Genomic DNA, 21,199 nt, shown 5'->3' with positions numbered 1-21,199 from the left:
AAGCATTTTATTTATTTCCGTAGCACTGCGAAACACATGCAGTTTGGCGAGTGTTACTGTACATATACAGACGAGACTCAAACAGAAGATGATCAGCTGCACGCAGAAGGAAGTGTTGTCACAGCAGGGTTGCCGCCGATACCAGCAGTCAAAGGAACATGTCTTCAAAGTAATCGTCAAACTCCTCGTCCCTAGACGGAAAAACACAATCGCAGGGGTGTCGGTTCCTGTCGTGAGCAATGCTGACACAGACATTTAAATGCTTTGAGAGGTTGGCCCAACACTAGATGTGCTTTGCTTTTTTTTTTTTTTTACATTTACATTTTATTTAGATTAAAGGATGCCCAGTTCCAAAAAGAACACGAACGAATAGTAACTGGCAGCAAGAACAGACAATTTAAAGGTCATGTACAGTACAGGTACTAGTAGTGAACCTGATTTTCATCCCATAATTACCAACATAATTACATAGAATCGAGCTAATAGCGCTTGAATAATGTGCCGTCAGTGCAGTGGATCAGAAGCACTGCTACGTATTATCGAGCATCTGGGAGTCAGTTTTCCTTCCAGATGTGTGACTGAATAAACTCTGCCTCTTACTACTGACCTTCTCAAAAGCAATATCATACCAAATCTTAAGAGGAGCGTGACAGTTGAAAGTTTAGAGGCTTTCTTGACAGTGAACGTGATCCAAGTGGTCTTAAAAGAGATCTGTACGTTATGCAGGCGACGCGGTAAAGATTGTCCCTGGTGGTTTACAGCTACTTACTGGGCGCGGTTTAATTAGCCTTAGCCGTTAACCTCACCTTGACTTCTCCTCCACGGCGGGGGCGGGTCCACGCCAGTGGTCGGTTTCCGATAGGTCTTCCGGCCCATCGCCAGCTTCAGGGTGTAAAGAGAGGATTTTAGAGAGTGGTCAGTCATGCGTCCACGATCAATTCCAGGTCGGCCTGATCGGCTGAAATCTCAACCTTTAGTTCAAACCTGCCCTGATTGGATCGCTCGTTGCTATTTAATAAAGGTTACGCCTTCAAGAACTGCTTGAGATATGTACACCCTGAGATGACAGTAAGGAGTCTGGAGAGACCCCGGAACTAACAGAAGTGGGGGAAAAAATACAGACTTTTAGTAAAGGGAGGGGGAGACAGTTGAGAAAAAACAGACCAGCTGTCAGTCTGTTATCATTCCCTGCACAGCTAATGGGTGTTTTCACTCCAAAGTTGGGAGAGTGTCATGATCTGGAAGCCTGGGGGGTGAGTAGAACATAATGTATCCAGTGTGTGTGCGTGTGTGAGGGAGTGAGGGAGTGAGAACGAGACAGAGTTACGACCGCTACCTTTGCCCGAGTCCTGTGACGCCTCTGAGCTACTGGAAGAGGTGGAGCGTTCTGCAGAGAAAAACGGAGAGATAAAATAAGACGGGTTTTAAACAAAAAAAAAAAGGGTGGATGAGAAATAAAGGAACACGAGAGAGAAACTAGAAATACACTGCCTCTTAAAGAAAGACGACTCCCTCAGGCGGTTCCCATCTGATTAAATTACTGCCCTAATTAAAGCGGCAGTTCATCTGCCGGGAAGCGAGACTAACCTCTCTGCCTCTTGCGTTTTTGTTTCTTGGAGTGCGAAGATGGCCTCTTCCTCTTCTTCTGTGGTGGCTCCCGGGCCTCCTCTGCTGACCTTTTCGTTTTGGCCTTTGCCTTCACCTCCTTCCTCCTGAAAGCAGAATCTCACTTTGACCAAGCCGTACTAACACTATGAAGCAGCCATTACGGCGCCGTTCAGGAGATGACCAGAAATCCATCACGGTACTTTCAAAAAACAAAAAAGGGGGGGGGGGGGGGGGGGTCAGGAGTGAGTCAATGCATCCCATATCTAACAGCAGACTTATTCAGATTTCCATCTATAACCTTCTGAGTGTGTGCTGACTGTCCTTCGTGGCCTGTCCTACTTCTAGCAGACTAAACATCACTCATTGCGGGTAAAAAAGATCTACATTTTTAATGTAAAGATGTCTCAAAGACAAAAAATAAAAAAAAATATTTTGCTTACTTGTGGTGATAGTTGAGTTTGAAGGAGCATTCAGGGCATAGTCCTAGAGAAAAAGAAAATTAGGTCCAAAGAAAGATTTTTTATTTTTTTATTAACTAAGAGGAAAGTCTTACATAACCATGATTTTTGTTTTTTTTAATTAGCCAACCTAAGAACACACTCCAGGATCAAAAGAGCATGTTTCATTAGTGTCAAAACAATGAATTTAGAATTACTGCAAGTTGGATTAACGCTCTCAGTTTGTGAGGAGAAGCAACATGGATGTGACCTGTTACTTATTTGCTGATTAAATTAGTCTCCAATGTCTTGCTTCAGTGAGTTTACCGCCACTGGTGGGTCCACCAATTATACTTAATACCCTAACAAGACTTTATCCAGTAGGACAACCGAAGGATTATCGTTAGTCAGAAAGTGAATACCCCCCCCCCCCCCCCTCACACACACACACACACACACACATATACACACCCAGGCCGTAAAGACTCACTCGTAAAATACATGCAAAGAAAAATACCATAAAAAAGAATGAATATTTACTGAGTTTGACCAATGCATTTCTCTTCTCGCCTTGTTCCACATAGGCAAAATTCACCTCCCAGCTTTTCAAGCCTTCCTGCCGGTCGCAACGCTTGTTCCCGCACTGGAACTGACCTGGAACCCCACAGAGCACACCTACTGTACACATGCAAAGACAGGGTTCATCCACATTTATGTAAATAAGTCCATCGCTTTTCTGAACGATCAATTAGTGACAGTGAACGCAAAAATAATATTCTCGTACAAATATTAATCGCAACAAATGCCGATTTGATTTCGATTTTCCTTGTTGGCTAATCTTGCATTTTGTAAATCAATAGATCCAAACAACTCAACTCTCCTTTCTGACCTTTCTGACTTCACATCTGCCTACGACTCCTGCACAGTGATGTGTGTGTGCGTGTGTGTGTGTGTGTTGTGCTTTTTTTGGTCTGAGTAAGGAATACGGACTATAAATCAGCAAACACTTCAGCATCAAAATGCCCCCATGCCCTCCTCCATTCATGTCTACACATCCCATCCTCCTTATCCCCTTGTGTCTTCACAACACCTCATCCCCCCCCAGGCCTCCTTCCAGCTGCCGCACAGCCTGCCCATTATCCCTAGAGGAGCTTAAAGTGGCAGTGATCTGGTCTCCGGGCTCCCTCCAGATTGTGACAGAGGGAGCAAAGTGCGTCAGAGCAGTCCATTCTTGGCACAAGGGTGTGAAATGCTTCTTACTCCGCGACAAGAAAGTGATGCTCGCCACTCACCGGCTTAAGATCGAGACTGTGTAAACACTGAGGACAAGTGAGGCTCGTCATCATTGATTCATGCCACTTCGGAAGGCTTTCCCTTCATGTGCTGTATCAGATTAAAGGCCGATGACGCCCGCTACATACTTAGCTCCAGGACTGGGTTCTGATGACGCGGCTCAGTTTATTCTAGAAGGCCTTAAGTTGTGATCAAACAAAGAAAAGGTTTATAGCTGATATTAATTAGAGACAATCCCACTGGGTTTTTTTTTTTTTTTTTGGAATTGAAAGACTGCTTAAATTTTCATTTGAGTTCTTTTTTTTTTAATATAGCCAACAACTTTGCAGCCATAGACACTTTTATTACTTGTCTATGACCTCATGATCCCTTACTGTAATGTATTTCACACTCTACTGCATCTTGCTCTCACTATTTGTCCTGTAAACAACAGCAAACCCACAAACATTTCAACTAAATACCAATATGTCCACAATATAGTTTTTTAGATTGAACAATTTTCTAACTAAAAAACATGAATCTAGTCGTATTAAACTAATTTTAGATAAAACACCGTCACATCTAAATGTAGAACACAGCCATGTGCTCATTAGCGCTAAATACTAAATAATGGGAATGCCATCAGCTCTGAATGTCTGTGATCGTGGGCCAAATTAATTTAATGAAAAGTCAGGGAATCATCCGAGTTATTGGAATACTTCCCGAGGGGAAAAGAAATGTCCTGATTAATTTCACTTAAAGCCTCCCAAAATTTCAACCCTGGGATCCCCCCCCAGTTTGAACCTAAGCAGTGGACCTGCTGACTAATTACTCCTAATGCAACTAAATACAATAATTAAATTCCTTACAATAAAAAATGGCAAAAGGCAACTTGAAAATGTCAAATGAACATTTAGTTGCCATTGTATTCTTTTAAAGCTTTAATGGCTGGACTTTTCTGGCACTGTATGGGTGCGACTGGGGACGGGGCCACCTTCTCCACTCTTTGCCAACATGGCGTCATAAGTAGTGACTGGGCGGCGGCCTTAAGAGAACCGGAGACTTAAGAGAATCCTGTCGTCACCATCGCCGGTGACGTCAATTACAAATGCAATGGAATTCTCCCATGACGTGAAACAAGGAACTGAATCCCATCAGCGCTACAGAAAAACAGCTCAGTGACAAACGTCAATGAGTGCAATGCACGTGAAGGTTGTACATGTCTGACCCTGCAGCTATTGAAAATCCACAATACTGCCAGAGCGGAGATGATAAAAATGCATTTCAGGGCAAACTCTACTGGCATATACGTTGAAAGCGAAATATTACCAAGGTCAGTTAAGAGTCCTTTGCTTATTTCTGATCATTTTCAGCCCCAGGTCTCACATTTTCCCCCGCAAGAGAAAAGTCAGAAGAAATATTTTTTTTTTAAAGATGCACACATGGCGTCCATGCTTCATAAAACAAAGCTGTAAGCAACAGTTCCTCTATGGGTCTCTGTTGAAAGTGGAACAAAGGATTTCTACTGGTCTTTGTGGATTAGTATGGGTATCCTCACACACTGGGTGAACCTCACATGCTCAATGAGAAGAGCTGGCACGAACTCAGCGGCGTAAACTCTTTAAGAGAGGAAACTCCTGTCCACCGACGTCAATGGCTGTTAACGCCAGCAGCCAGCCGGTCTGAGATCAAGACCAATACACCGCAGGACAGGTGGCGGCATGATTAACAACAAAAAGCACGTGGACGACCACGTTGAATAAATTCTCCGTCTGCGGGAAGCGCTCAGGACCCGCTGCCCTTGGGCAGATATTTCAAATATTGGGAATGTAAGGAGCTTCTAAAAGATTGGCTCTCCAAACACGCTTTCTCGCTACCTCTGGCTTTGAAGCAGATTCGGCTTCTTTGTTTTCTTTTTTAGGTTTTCCTTTTCGCATTGGAAAGCCGTCCAGCCTGCTGACCTGAAGTTCAATGCTCCATATTGCAGCCGCTATCAGTGCGATTCCGTTTCCTATTGTCTAAAGCGCCTGCATTCCGTATCTGCCTCCCTTCTCAGGGGTATTGAGGGAAAAACTCATATGTTCTAATTTTATTGTACAATATCCTGTACAGCTCACACACAAAAACAAAACGGACCGATAGGAGAACGTCGATAAGAAGCGGTCCTGCTTCAATATCTTTAACTCAGAGATATAAAATGCTGCCTTCTTTGCCTCTATATATATAGACGTGTATTTATTAACTCTCAAACAACAAGAGAACGTGGCTTCAATGTTGATGAAGAGAACTACAAATGCGGATTTGGCTACACTTAGTGCAGATTGTGTAAGCGTGGCTGTATTTGCTGACATATTAGATTAGTATTCCTTTCACTGGGTTTAGTGTCCCACGCGCTAAATGGTACGCAACAATCGCTTCTCTGGGAATTGTTCATGTAAACAAACCAGAGACAGCTCTAGTCAAGTGTTTGTAACCTGATCTAATCTAAGTACCTGTAGAGTACTGCTGGATGTGAACTGTCAGAGACTAGGATTACACTGTCTTAATCTGGAACAATATATTGGGTTAGTCAGTTTTCTCAGACAGTGTGTGTGTGCGTGTGTGCGTGCATGTTTTTACAAATACAGACCATTAAAATACTATCATTTTACAGTGTTAAAATGAAAAGTTCTGTATTGAAATTGTTTAGGAAAGAACTTCAGATACATTTTCTGTGTAAAATGTTTCCCTCTGACTTGTACTATTACATATATCACTGTCAGGCAACTGCAGTGAAATAAACTGTATGATACTTCTGAAATCTTGAGGAATACAACTGGAAAGTAAACTTAATTACAGTACTTGAGCAAATGTTGTGAGCGAAGTTCCACCGCTGCATTTATGTGAAGCATAAATGTGAGTCATCGACACAGAATCACCCCCCGCAGATTTGCTGATATTGTCCTTCAATATCTACAAATATCCCTGGCTGTCACACAAAGGAGCGCTAGATGGGACGGAGCTGTTGTACCAATCTTGAACAATTAATCGACGACAATCATCAAGTACAGGTAGCCACTAGTGTAGGAGTAGAATGGAGAATTTCTATCGGTACGAAACAGAAGAGAAGCTGAACGCTAGGTACAGAGGCCATTTCTGTGAATCAACAGATCAATCGGCTCAATAAACAAGTGAATGGTACAAATTGTTACCAGGCATTTGGAGCTACAATAATTAAAATAGAAAAACAAAAGGAAAGGTGACATATTTTAAATGTTTCTAATGACAATTGTGGCAAATTCACCAAAATGAGGTGAAACAAGTGTTAAACGTGGACTGAGTCGTGTTGGAGACTTTCCACACACGTCACCTGCTGTCAATTGTCTTTATCTCTGTCGCCATCTAGTGGAGAGCCTTCTGAAATACTTATGTAGAAACGAACCCTTTATGGGTTGTGGGCAAAACTGTGCAAAATGCACGCCCGCACACAAACACAGACAACCACATCCATCTGTACACACACATATATATATATATAGACACATATATATATACATTTATATTGCTATTTGAGGGGTAAACCTGGACTTTATCCAAACTAGCTTTGTGTTGATGAACACTAGAAGAAGAAAACCTTTTTACTATATCTTACCTTTGCCAGAAATAACTTCATTCTCGATCCGCCAACGAAATCCAAACTGTTGGACACAAATGGGTAAAGAATCCACATATTTAGTGAAATCGCTGAACTGGCAGACGATATAAAATCCCTTTCATGAATCTGGTGATTATTAAAATAAGCTTCAGGAGACAAATAAAAGGAATTTTAAAAAGATCAGTGTATGCAGAGTGGTTGGAATGGCCATTAGAATAAAGCAACATTTGTTTTAGTAGAAGTCAGTGTAACAAGAACTGAAGCTGCCAAGCAGCTCCAAAAATGAAATGAGACAAAAGCAACTACAATTAGGTCAATATTGTCTTGAACTGTTCTGTCATATTTTCTTGTGAATGGATTCGTTTTCTCACTGTGAATGCACTTTGGGATATATGTACACAGTATATCCAACACTTAGAATAAAGCATCAGTGGACAGGTCTTGAGTATTTTGCCACCGTTACATTCCTCTCCAACAGTGAACTGCTCTGCATTCCCTCACACCACATTTACCACATACTGTGGGTGAAATAGGTATTGAGCACATCACCATTTTTCTCAGTAAATATATTTCTAAAGGTGCTACTACGGTTTGATTTATTTGCACGCCTGGCTGTGCAAATAATATATTTACTGAAAAGAATGGTGACCTACCCGATACTTATTTTAGCTGCAGCATGACTGATCAGTTTATTTGCAATTATTAACATGCATACTAAATCTAATCGGACCTTGAGTCACCTGTCACTGTTTGTGGTATCATATTGATTAAATTCTACTCAATACCTCCTACGGTTGCATTTCTGTCGAAATGAATGTGTGCGCCCATCCCACCTTGTTCTCCTTGTATTTGCTCAGGTCAGCGATGCAGTACTCTTTGAACAGCTTGTCATAATACTTCCTGGCAAGCTCTTTTTCCCTGGAACAGAATAAAAGGAAAGTAGAAACATTTTAAAAACCTATTTTAAACAGTTTTTTTTGTCATCATCTCATAATTTCAGACTACTATAGACAACAGAACAACAATGAACAGCACACTGAAGCAGCCTGCGTGAAACAACTGACTGAGGACGAGCACCATGTCATGTCGTCTTCATCCTCGTCTCTCCAGAGAAAACGATGATTCTCGCGCAACACATCATGATCTGTTTGGTCATTGGCTCTGAGGGAAAGAAAAGATCAAACGAGAGGTCTTTCAATCACAAAAACACAGATGAGTGTTACGTTTTTTCATTGTTCTAAGTTTTAGCCTACAATGACAGCAGATGACTTGCTTGACTGCGAGACACAAATCTTACGTTGAGCGTTTGAGGTCGTCCATCTTTCCTCCATAATAAAGAATGTAGTCCCCAACAAACTTCTTATGACGCTCAAACTGTCCAAATCTGCTTAAGGGCAGGAACAGATAAAAGCGGCATCTTGTGAACTGCAATAAAAGCGGACACTTTCCAGGCTCCATAGCTGGAGATAAAGCAACCAAGTATTTAAATCTGAGATGAGAGTTCATGAGAGTTTTATAATTTGAGATTTAAATCGATAAAGAAATAAAGACAGAAACAAACAAACAAACAGAAAAAGGATACAGCATTCATTGATATCAGGTGGGCTCTCCTGCTCCTGGCTTCTTCTCTGAAAAACACAATGAAAATAAGTGGATGAAAACTTTAGAGGGTACAAGCAATCACAATAAATTAGGGACTAAAAAGCAGTGAATTGCTGCTAAATTTGTATAAATTAGCCTTTTAAATTTTGTCTTGAGTACCTTGGTCTGAAAAAAAATCACATTTGTAAAAGATGGATCAAAATTGAGATTGATGGCGTGAAAGGAAACTATTATAACACTCAGAAATGATAGTCCCATTTGGTTTTATTAGAAACTTAAATCAAGATTAAACACATCTTTGAGAAATTCATTTAATTTTGGCTGCAATTACATGTGTTCAAACTGGATTTCTCTAATTGTGTCCGACGTCTTGGCGCCCAAACTGCAAATAAAGTCGCAGATTCAATAAGTAATTAAAATAATTCCATATAGGATTCTAATGAGGTACATTTTCAGAACCGACATGAATCAAAATGTGAAAGTATTAAAAGATTATCACTCATTTATTTCAGGATTAACTATTAAAATCATATGAGAAGTGAGCAGAAAGCTCTGCCGTTATAACTGAAAAAACGATGTGACTTGAGAGTACCTGTCGATTTCATTGCAGTGTAAACTCCGGTGAGGCACCTTCGAATGCCGATCTCTCTCGAATGGTTTCTGCAAGATTTCTTCCTCGCGTTTCCTAATAAAAAGGACAAAAATACACCGCGTTAGTGGACGGGGGTCAAAGGTTACAAAAGTAATGCTGTCATTCATCAAACCCTTAGTACGTCTTCCGACACTGGTAAACACTTTAGGCTGTAAATACGCACAACTACAGGATCTTAGATAAGAAGATTTGAATTCTGGCATTCTAATCTCTTCATTTTACCTTTTGAGTCCTCTCTCCGAGGACTCTGCTTGCGCGCCATCTTCACTGAAGTCGGAGTCATAGCCTCCGCTTCCGTGCACCTGGAAGGGAAGCAACACACATCACGGATAAAGTAATCACACAACACACCTTGCTTGCAGAATGATGCATCGTGAGAAGAAAAACACACACATGGCTGTGAATTTGTTTTTCAAACAGCAGCTTATGTTTGAAATATTATTACATATATTTCTTTACTGCTCACTCCTAGACTATATACGTCAATGTCCCACTCACACACGCACGCACACGCACGAGTTGAATCTAAAATCACCGCATTGGTAGAACGTCTGGAAGGCGTCGTTTAGGGTTTTTAACATGAGCTAAAGAGCGAAACGACGAGGCTTAATGCGAGCAAATGGTTAACTTAGCTTTCAGCTAATGTTTCATGTAACATGTTACGAACAAAAAACACTATTCTTTTAAACTGGCATTATAATATAGTCAACTTCAAAAGATATACGCTACCTTCACCAGGTTATCCATTTATTTCCTCACTGTCGTCTGATGAATGTTTACCAAAATAAAACCTGCGGCGCCCGATGATGACGTCACGGAACGTCGCGGCTCGTGACGTTTTAAATTCACGATTTATTCTGAGAGAAAAGCTGAGGACATGTGAAAACAGATCGTAAAAAGATTCCAATTCATCTGTTTGATTTGTTTAAAAGAACCGCGTCTTTCCAGGAAGTGATGTCATTAACTATTCTGTGATGTCATTGATCAGGGCTGTCAACATTTGAAAATATGAGACAGAAACTCAGACATTTAATGTTGGTCACACACGTGTGTTTGTTTGTTTGTTTGTTTGTGTTCAGTCTGTAAATTTAACTTCTGCTTGTTTCAGAAACGCTGCTGCATGATTTCATGTTGACATGAAACCTCAGCCAACCTCGGCCTCCAGCAGTGTCCTTCACCCGCTCACGTGCACGCTCACCTGCTCACATTAGCTGCGTTACCACTAGCTGCTATCATTCTATGGTTTCCCTTTGAATTGCAGCGGAAATGAACGACAGGCGTGTAAAAAAAAAAAAAAAAAAAAGGAGAAGTGTTCATTCCTTCACGACGCCGTCAGATTCTCCCAGGAGACGGAGGGAGGCGAGGGTGAAGGAGGTGCAGAGAGGAAGCAGGCCATCCTGAACGTAGCGTTTCGATACCTGGACACCTACAGAGAGGCGTGTGAGAGCCGCTGTGACTTCCTGTAGTCATACAGGAAGTAGAGTGCGTCTTAAGTTGGCGTGAGACGGAGTGTGCGGTTGTCTTCTCTTGCTATTTGCATTCTTGTAATTGGGCTTCTGTTTCTGGAGCGGGTGTCGTCGTTATTGCAGGCAGACCTCATCGCGCTGCTGCTGTTTGATCTGAACGGCTTTATCCTCCATCGGCCGCCGCCGCCGCCACGCAGACTTTATTGTCAGGAAACTATTACAAATGTACAAACAGCAGAGTTGTTGTATACTTTAATAAAACTTTACTCCATTATAACAGAAGACACAGACGGTCACACGACCTGTGATCAGTACCCATTATTGATCAGTCAGGAAAGTCGTTCCAGACGTCACTGACCGGATTTACAGAAACTGTACTGAAAGAAATTGACAGATTTCCATTTGCAAAGTTGCAAACACTCGACCCTCGCCGTCTACTTTCCTTTTCTTTGGTCCGCTCATTTCTACAGATGGAGTCAGATAGAAATGGGGAAAAAGAAACTCAAGCAGTGGAGCCTGTTACTCTGCTTTCGTTTAGTTTTCTCCATTTCTACAGAAAACGAAATTCAAGCAGAGAAAGACACTACATGCCCACCGATGGTCAGTGCAAGACGAATAAAAAAGTTTTTTATGCATGCAAAACATACATGTTTTGAGGAAATCTTTGCGACGTCGCCTCCATTATCATTGTCGTCTTGTTTCTCTTTGTGTTCTTCTAATTCGCTGCAGGAATGCAAAGTTATTATAAATCATAACGGTAGCAAGAACAAAACAATTATCAATATGACACAGACACGCTCACTGAAGTCATCATCACATAAATGAGCATGTGGAGGAATATTAAATTACCGCCTCGTCTCTCCTTCTCAGCCAGTATGAGTTTGGTCAAATATTCATGCAACTCGTTCTCCTGGTTCATGCGCTTCTCCTCGATGTTATTAGAATCATGACAAACAGACAATTTTGTGTAATTATAATATTAACATTAATGAGCCGGTTACGCATGTTTATAATGAAAGGCTTTTAATATAGATTGAGGTCTTCTTTATAACATTAACACAAAATAATGCATGTACAGTATATATAAAACATATTTATTTTTTAGGATATACAGTATTCTAATGATAATATTCCAGGTCTTAGCCCAGACCTTCTTTACCAACCATTCAGTATGCCATAAATTACGCCAATTGTGTTTATCTTTACCCCATATAACCCAATTTCTAAGGCTGAAGCCTGAAAAGACTGAATAAGTGTGGCAGGTGCATTTGTACAGAGCCCTGTGAAAAGCCGCTTCTCATTAACCATGCCCGGCTCTGAAGCGCGCATAAATAATAGCTGGCCCTGCTGAAAAAAAAAAAGAAAAAGCGCACCTTGGGGACTCTCCCCCACTCTCCTCCATCGCTCTCTTTCTTCTCACACGGGAATTTGCTCTTTTATTTACCCCTTTTGTGTCCGCACCACTGAATCTACAATAAGAACTTATTTGCAAGGAGCAGACTGTAGCGACGTATTTTGTTTTATTAGGGGACCTTAATATAATTCTTTTTTCATGACAACAATCTGCGACTGTTCCCATCTGTCCCGCGTTTTGTAATCCTGTGCCGAGAAATCAAGAGTACGGGGGGGGGGTTGCAAATCGTGCGGACATTAACCGAGAAGTTGCCTATGCTGCAGTGTTAGTGCTCGACCGGGACGGACGGAATGGGATACCCTGGAAGAGCAGTGGCAGGATGGACGCTCCTGGCTTGGGTCGCCGCTGTCAGCTTGGCTATAACAGATGGACGGAGAGTCAGGCAGCCCAGATGTCCCGTCGGCTGCACCTGCACCAAAGACAATGCCCTGTGCGACAATGTCCGATCAGTGCCTCACACTTTCCCATCTGACGTTGTTTCTCTGTAAGTGGGACATCACCTGATTGGACATTAATATTGTAAGGAAGAATATTCAATCTCTTTTATTTTATTTTTTTGTATTCTTCATGTCTGCTCTCCCTCTATTCAGGTCTTTTGTCAAGTCTGGATTTATTGAAATCACAGGAGGAAGCTTCGTTCACACGCCAGCCCTGCAACTGTTGTGAGTCCGTCTCTCTATCTCTCTCTCTATTTTTCTATTTATCTATATGTTTTACGCTGTCTTAGTTCACGAAACAATGAGGCAGAAAGCCCCTAGAGCTTTATAGTCAGATGGGGATTCTCTGTAATGATGTCAGCATTATGCAATAGACCACATGTGCTAGAGGAATTAACAGCAGGGATTAAGCAAGGAGTATAATTTACTGTGAAGCTACAGACAAATATGATTCCATAATTAATATGCGTGTTTGTTTTTAAACATTATACATAGTTACAAAAACACAACAGAGTTTATTTAGCACTAAAGTCAGCCAGAGTGCATGAAGGCTGGAGTCTGGAAGATACATTTAGACTGAGTAAAGTGATTGAGTGGCAGCGCCGCTCTGTCATTATTTATCGACACTTCAACTGGAGCACTGCTTCATCCGGGAGCTCCCTTTATGAGCTGTATTGTGGGTTTGCAGCAAGATGGCTGAACTACATTTCAGCGCTTTGACAGATTGAATTTGATGTTTTTCTACTTTTGAGGGGATTTTTGAGACAATGGCTGTTTTGATTTAGCCATGAGTCTTAACTTATTCTAAGGCCATGCAATGTTATGGATGGTCCAAACAGACCCGAACATGCATTTTCCATGACCTGTAAACATTTAACAAAACAAAGGCTGTAAATCAATCTGTTATGTTTTTTAAATTAAAGTTGAAACACTGATCAACAAAAAAGTGTTTATTTTTAAGTTGTTGCAACATAATCTTTCATAAAAATAAAATTCTTACAAGAGATGCATTGAATGGCACAATTCTTGGATTACTCAAAGGGTGACTCAGAAACATTTGAGAGGAGGCATCATTTTCTCTCTTTCATTCACTCCATTCCTCTGTTTTATTGTGATAATTCATTCTTTAACTGCACGCTGTCAGCAGAAAAAATGAATCATTCTCTCTCTCCCTCTTGCGGTTCAGTACGTACTGATGTTGGCAATAGGTCATAATCAATCACAACTTTTATCCCAATATGAGTTTGAGACGCTGCAATCAAAGAGCTTCTCTCAATCATAACATGTTTTTCTTTTTGCAGCTGACTGACGATGTCTGCATTTCTTGACAGATTGTTCACAGCAAATTCATTCGACCTTATTGATGAGGATGCTTTCTTGGGTTTACCTCATCTTGAATATCTGTAAGTATTTATTTATTAATTTGTGCATGTGAAAGGAAAGGAAGCAAAATATTCTGAAAGCAAATACTGTCTATACTTTGAGTAACTTGTGCATTATTTAAAACAAACAAAAACCTCATAAATTGTGTCTGATCTGGTGGAAACCTGCATTCTTGTTGCATTTGAATATTTTGTCACCTCTGCCAAAGAGGTTATATTTCCATGGTTATTTATCTGCTGGCAGCAAAAATAATATTTGCAAAATGTAATCATGAATTTCATTGAAATTCAATGACAGGTGGCCCCTGCAATGGAACGAGGGTAATTTCTAGTCAATGTTGATCGATGTGAAATCATAAAAGGCCAGATTATGATAATAATGCTATTACAATGCTACATGGTGGCAAGGCTTGTGGTATAGATCAAATTACTGTCAGTTCAGAATAAAATACCCAGACAGGCAAGAGCCAGGGAGTGTAGAGCAGAGATTTAATATCAAATAATGCTCTGGCAAGCCAATACTATCCACTTAGAATAATGATGGAGTCCAGAAAGTGGCCGAAACAGGTTGAGTCCTAAAACCAAGTAAATGATCAAACGCAAGAAAAGAATCCGGAGACTGAATGAAAATTCAGTTGAATAATGGAAAACACTGGTTTGGTTTTGCAGGGCCTTTCATGTGGGTTTCTTCTTGACATTTCTTTCCTGTATTCAGTGTACTGGATGACAAACCTCTGTAACGGCTGTAAGCACGGAAGTGCAGGCAGCTGAAGCCTCTCGGTCTTTAACTGTCACGAGACATTGAATACTAAAACAATGGTGTTTGTGGGTGGATTAATTTAGCAGTGTTGATCTGTCTTAATATTTGGAAATGCTAATGGAATATCTTTCATTCACAGATTTATTGAAAACAACAAAATTGCATCGATATCCCCATTTGCCTTCCGGGGCCTGAAAGGACTAATACATCTGTAAGTAACTGGTTCTGTGGTGGCTGTATATAAAGCTCTACACATACATACTTCCTTCCTTCCTTCCTTCATCAACCTTTTACCCTTAATTATTAACAATCTCCATCTAATCTTTCAAATCTTTATGAATTCATTTATTTAGAATAACAAGACTGTGACATTTTACACAAATGCATCGGTTTCCTGCTATCTCTCTTTGTTTCTCTTTGTCGGTGTCTGAAATGGAAAGGTAAGCAGAAGTTTCAGTTCTAGTTTCGATGTCCAAGGTTACTTTTCCGAAGGCGTCAGCGGTATCAGGTTGCTGTTGAGTGTTGTTGCCCAAACTAAACATAGGCTGGAAGATGAGTGACCTGGAGGTCATGGCTAAATATGACTGTACAGTAACCCTAAACTGTGAACTATAATCTCTTCCTGAGTGACATGTGTTCAATTTTCAGTTTTTATCACGTATGACCTAATGAATTTGTGATTTTTTTTATCCTCCCGCATCTGCAAATTTAGAAAATGTCACACTGGATCAGCAAGGAGGGTATAATATGAAAATGTTTAGAAGGAGTTGAAGTTAGGTTTTTGATTAAAAGATCTAGTCTAACATGATTTAGAAAGTAATCTGCAAGTCATGAAGAAAATAAATCATCAATAAATATATATTTTGGGGGGCATTTTCAAGGCGTCACATAACGCCAAGACACTCTCAAACGGCTCATGCTGGGCCGCTTTCAGGATGCTTCCCACACCGCTGCTCTCCCACCGTCTATTTGAAAAGTGATTTCTTGCACAAATTCAAAGCGAAAGGGCGCCTATCTCCCAGGAAGAAGGATCCTCGGATAAATAATGCAACCTCCATGAATTATTCTGACATCTCATTTTATGCCCGTCTTTCGAGTTTGAAGTCCATCCCCTTGGTCGCAAATGAAACGCTTCAATACGGCCAGCTTTGGATGGTTGGTTTTAATTTCCTTGCAAAGATATATTTCTCTGCTGCTGTTGCAGACATATTGTTAGGGCTTTTAAGCATTATTATGCTACCACCTTAACTGATGAAACGTGGTGCATAAAGTCCAACGGGTCACCCTCCTCTAACAAATAATATTATACCCTGTAATCAGTACCCTTAATTGATCACTAATGATTTCAGCACTTAGCGTTTGTTCTACCTTTAATTGATCGTTGCTAACAGGACAAACATTGTGTAATGACAGTTTAGTTTTTATTTCAATGATTGTTTTCTCTTTGTTGCCCAGGAGTCTGGCTTACAACAACCTTGAGACACTTCCCAAAGATGTCTTCAAGGGCATGGATGCTTTGACCAAACTGTAAGTCCAGCCTGTTCACACGATTAAGGCTAATAGTTAATTAATCAGTTTTCCAATTGATCATTTGGTTCTATGGGGAGGACTACTGTTTGCTTTATTGGTATTTATTCTGATGCAGTAAAATAGATAGATAATGTTCAGACCTAAAATGTGCTCATCCACAGAGAGATTCAGGAAAGTATGTATGGTAGCTACAGAGGATTGTCTTCCTCACTTAAATGCAGTCATGCTAATAAGTTAGTTATAGTGTTAAAAGCAAAAAGAGAGAAATTCCAATTTCAAACTGAGGTAAATAAGAAACTATGAAAGAAGTACAATAAAACTTTGTGGAAAAAAGAAAAAGCTATTTCCTGCTGTAACGGAAAAAGCTACAGTTTCCTGCTCTTCACGTCACATCTGGCACAAGAGGAGGTCACCACAACAAAGACACACATCCTGAAACGGTTGTTATGCTGACAAGAGACCAGAATGTGCCGTGCACGCATTTCTACGTGAAGCATCCACTGTTCTGCCTCTGGAATAGTTACTCAGATAATTCTTCAATCCTTCCTTCCAATAAGTCAGATGTAGTAAGAATAAATTCAACGTCTAAACCAGCATTTGTTTCAGGTGGACCCTGCACTTTTGACCCCAGCATAGAGGAAGCCTTTTTAAGTTGGTGCAGATGACTTGTTTTCATATTCAGGAGCCTAGAACATACATTAACTGATCATAAAAGGGCTTTAACGACTTGGTATGCCCGATAGTGGGTTAAAGCGGTGGTAAAATACAATAATATCTCTTCTATTAATTGTAACCATTATATATTGAGCTTCCTGTGCCTCTATTTTGTCATCTGAACTGTGCCATGGTCTTTAAAATGTACTTTTTACTATATCATTAGTCTTTGTATTCTGATTTTTCTTTTTTTTTTAATTATTTGTTATTCTATGTGGACACAGTCAGATTGAAAGTGTGTGGCAACCCCAAACAACTCAGGAGATAGGGCACTTGTTATTGTAGCGTTGGCTCAAAACCAAAGTTCAGCCAAGCACTGGGGATAGAGATAGCAGAACAGTAATCAGACATGGAAACAGTGTCGGATTGCTGCCACTGAAAGGACCATGCTTGAAAAGTAGTTTACAAAAGTAAATGTTACACAACCATCGATGCGTGTAGGGATCTACGTGGCAACAACCTAATATGCGACTGTAAGCTCAAGTGGCTGGTGGAGTGGATGCACCTCAGCAACGCCACCCTGGATGAGATTTACTGCAGCGGGCCACCCATCCACCAGGGGAAGAAGTTCAACGACCTTCTGCCACACTCTTTTGACTGCATCACAACAGGTACGTGTCCCCGTCGCAAAATTGCGTTATACTTCAAATGTCCAAACGTAACCATCTCACACTTTGTTCCTGCCCCTGCTTTTGTATTGGCTTCCCTTTTGTTGATTTTCACAACAACTCTTTTCAGAGTTCGCTTCTTATCAGTCCCTCAAGTTTGAGTCCATTTCAGTGGAGGCCTTCACCTTTGGCACAGATCAGTATGTTGTTTTCGCCCAACCGTTTGCCGGGACTTGCACCTTCCTGGAATGGGATCATGTTGAGATGATCTTCAGAACCTATGACACCATCGAAGGTGACTCCAAACGGCGCTGTTATGGGGAACTGCATCTGATTTTATGATTAGAAATGATCTAGCGTAGACTGAATGAGGCTCGTTTTCTTTTGCACCAGCCACATCCACTGTGATCTGCAAGCCCTTGGTGATCGAAAACCACCTCTTTGTCATCGTGGCTCAGCTGTTCGGGGGTTCGCACATTTATAAACGTGACACCTCCGCCAACAAGTTCATCAAGATCCAGGATATTGACATTCTGAAGATTCGCAAACCTAATGACGTCGAGACATTCACGATCGACCGGGAGTCTTTCTTTGTCATCGCTGACAGCTCAAAGGTTTGTTTCTGTTGCTTTTCCAGAACTCAAAAGTACTTGAATGGATCGCGGCTGCTTACCCGATGCGCCTCTCGTTTTCACACATCATCAGCCAGATCGTCCCACAGGTGTCCGTTTAGGTCTGTAGACTTCCCTGATGCTGTCGCATTTTTTTTTCTCTCACAGGCTGGATCCACAACCGTGTACAAATGGAACGGCAATGGCTTCTACTCCCACCAGTCGCTCCATCCGTGGTACCGGGACACGGATGTAGAATATCTGGAGATCTCCAACAAGCCCCACCTGATCTTGTCCAGCAGCTCCCAGCGGCCCGTTGTCTACCAGTGGAACAGGGGCCAGAAGCAGTTCGCCCGCCGGACCGACATACCGGAAATGGAGGACGTCTTCTCCGTCAAAGACTTCCAAGTCAAAGGTGAGGGCGGTTTTACACTATAAAACCTGAAATGATCTCGTATTCAATGCAGCAGTGACACAATAAAGCAAGGACTGCTTTTCTGCTAAATGACTGTTTTCACGGGACTTATACTGTTTCATATAGCTGCGCTGTGATTATTTATTGCTCAGCATATTTCCCTATAAATCATTAATGCATAATGTCGTCTGTATTATTTCTATTCTATCCAATTAGTGATTTTTTTCCTGTAGTATTCGTTACTTTTAGCATAACCGTTGTTTTACGGTGAGCTTTATTGTGAGCTTTTCCACTTTAGGTCCTGATTTAGACGCCGAACGCGTAAACTAAGCAACCGTTTGAATACTTTGTCCTTTTTGAAAGGTGAGCTGTTTTTATGCTTGACAAGATTCATCGGGGACTCCAAGGTGATGCGTTGGGACGGCGCCATGTTCAAAGAGGTCCAGACATTTCCTTCCCGCGGATCTATGGTGTTCCAGCCTGTCTCCATCGCCAACTGGCAGTATGCCATCTTGGGCAGCGACTATTCACTGACGCAGGTCTACCAGTGGGACACCAAGAGCAGCCGGTTTATCCCATCTCAGGAGCTGAATATCCAGGCGCCTCGTTCATTTTCTCAGCTTTCCATTGATGGCAGGGTGTTCCTGCTCGCATCCAGCTTCAAAGGAAAAACTCAGATATATGAGCACCTCATGATCGATTTGAGTAATTAAACCCATGGTCAGACTGGGGGGGGGGGGTTACAAGACCATTCAAATGCGTTCCTTTGTGATTCTGCTGAACTTGGAAGCCCCGTTAGAATGCAAAGCGTTTACCACCCAAGTCTGACCAAAAGAAAGTTTTAAGCGGCGACTCAAGAGATAATTCTTTACAGATTATGTGGTGGAAATCCTTACTTTGTAATGATTAAGGCTATATTGAGAGGTCACCAACACAACCTGAGTCAATGATCTTCCTTTGATAAACGCCCTCCGTGACTCCTTGCTGTTTAGGGATGCCTTATTCTCCATTTGAAAGCAACAGTTTCACTCCAAATGGCTATCTTTCAGGAAAAATCAAACTATGATGCCACTGTTTATTGTATGTTTATGAAGCCTGCAGGTTTGCATTATGTAATCTAGCTCCGTATGTTGATGTCCTTATAGAAACCTGATGACCGTGATTTAGGTTTAGAGTGGTAGTGCCATCATGTAACAGTAGATATATCTGTAATCGACTATTAGATATTAGGTTTTTGTCTTCTGGTTATTCTGTGTCGCTTCATCTCATCTAGTACTCACCGACGACGAAGAATCAATTAAACACTGTGAGAAACAGACAAATTTCTCTGTCCACGTGGCCGACCGCAAGCGCGATACAGACGTTCACAGCGTTGATCCCCGATGAATGACTCGCTAGAAGCATCCCACTGTTTCACCTGCCCTACCTCTTTCGCTGCACTCTTGCCCCTTTTCTCCCACATTGACAAAACCATTGTTGTCTTTACTCTGCAGCTCAAAAGCCAACCACTGTGCAGCACCTGGTACCTGTGCGTTCACACGGTCCTCTTATTCTGACACAAAGGAAACAGAGATCTGATAACAAGTATCTTTCAACCACGACTTGCCAAATGTAATGTTTACTTTTTCCTTCTTTTTTTTTTACAACAGTGTGTGAAGTAATTTATCTGTCATTGCCTTTGTACATTGAAGGGACCACAGTTAGGGTTTTATTTTTTTTTTAGATATTAATTTAGTACAAGCAGCCTCCTCTGTAACATGTGACTTCAAAAAAGTATGTCAGTCTGATGTGGTTGTAAATGTATGGGCTACTTTTTTGTTATGTTGTTGCTTATATTTTATGTACAGTAGTAATAAAATACTAAAATGCTAAATTCTTTGTTTCTTGTATTGCTGTTGTGTATCCTCTGACAAAAATGTGGTTTATTTCTCACACAGTAAGATATCATTTCATCAAAAATGCTCTCCTGGATTTATAAACTTTATCTCTTGAACGTAGCTGGCTGCTTTTACATTCAGACAGGGTCTTTTGTAAGAACACAAAGTGGTACTTTCAAGAAGAAAACACAATAATTAACTACTGAAATACAGACATTAAATGTTGCTTTTTTTGGTGGTGGAAGAAAAGAGAAGAAAAACACAAAAGATTCTGTTACTTTGATAAAATACAAGCCAAACCTGATTAAAACATGAACATAAGAAACAGCCTCTGTCCTTTTCATGTTACATCACCTCTCAGAGTCACACACACACACACACACACATTTTAATTTCTCACACAGTAAATCTTGACTTAACATTTACAACTCAACCAGTAACTCGAGTCAGTCAGGTTACTAATGAGGAAAGGTTTCTTTCATGTCTGATTCTGATGCATCTCGTGATCCATGAGTCCTGCGTAAAAGAAAAACTGTTGGATTTTGGTTGGTTCAAAATCTCCACATGGGGCGTAATGGAGTTATGAATTGCGTTTTCCCAGCAGAGTGTAGTTCGGGTTCACGTCTGCCCTCCTGTGGGTAAAGATAACAACAGCAGGAGACTCTGAATCCTTCCAGCAAAGGTTAGTCATTAACCTCGTCTTCTCTGTCACTCAGGGCAACAACAAAGACGGACGTCAGGCCTGCGCTGTCCCGAGGCATGCTGCCCCCCAGCCGGCAC

At 41.1% G+C, this 21,199-nt stretch overlaps 2 protein-coding genes across 3 annotated transcripts; one reads left to right on the top strand and one right to left on the bottom strand.

Annotated features, from left to right (window-relative positions):
* LOC137916259 (protein FRA10AC1-like) lies at window positions 1-9,971 on the bottom strand. 2 transcript variants are annotated; one of them, XM_068759335.1, is made up of 14 exons: window positions 9,935-9,971; window positions 9,428-9,507; window positions 9,146-9,238; window positions 8,534-8,579; window positions 8,249-8,325; window positions 8,029-8,112; window positions 7,785-7,869; window positions 6,949-6,994; window positions 2,586-2,723; window positions 2,049-2,091; window positions 1,588-1,712; window positions 1,337-1,387; window positions 807-882; window positions 1-191 (listed from the first exon to the last, which is right to left on the bottom strand). In XM_068759335.1, exons 1-14 carry the CDS (start codon window positions 9,950-9,952, stop codon window positions 149-151), a joined length of 1,005 nt encoding a protein of 334 aa, XP_068615436.1. In that variant the 5' UTR covers window positions 9,953-9,971; the 3' UTR covers window positions 1-148. The 2 variants fall into 2 exon arrangements, with proteins under 2 accessions (XP_068615436.1, XP_068615438.1); XM_068759337.1 differs by having other exon boundaries at window positions 2,586-2,699.
* A 2,404-nt stretch (window positions 9,972-12,375) lies between these two features.
* LOC137916255 (leucine-rich glioma-inactivated protein 1-like) lies at window positions 12,376-19,255 on the top strand. The gene is made up of 10 exons (XM_068759332.1): window positions 12,376-12,569; window positions 12,676-12,747; window positions 13,854-13,925; window positions 14,804-14,875; window positions 16,120-16,191; window positions 17,350-17,519; window positions 17,647-17,811; window positions 17,910-18,130; window positions 18,296-18,542; window positions 18,906-19,255. Exons 1-10 carry the CDS (start codon window positions 12,376-12,378, stop codon window positions 19,253-19,255), a joined length of 1,635 nt encoding a protein of 544 aa, XP_068615433.1.
* Window positions 19,256-21,199: the final 1,944 nt, after the last annotated feature.

This window comes from Brachionichthys hirsutus, unplaced genomic scaffold (genome assembly GCF_040956055.1).
Source record: "Brachionichthys hirsutus isolate HB-005 unplaced genomic scaffold, CSIRO-AGI_Bhir_v1 contig_1140, whole genome shotgun sequence".
NCBI classification, from domain to species: domain Eukaryota; kingdom Metazoa; phylum Chordata; class Actinopteri; order Lophiiformes; family Brachionichthyidae; genus Brachionichthys; species Brachionichthys hirsutus.
Note: the sequence above shows the minus strand (reverse complement) of the source record. Positions and strands in the feature narration are given on the sequence as shown.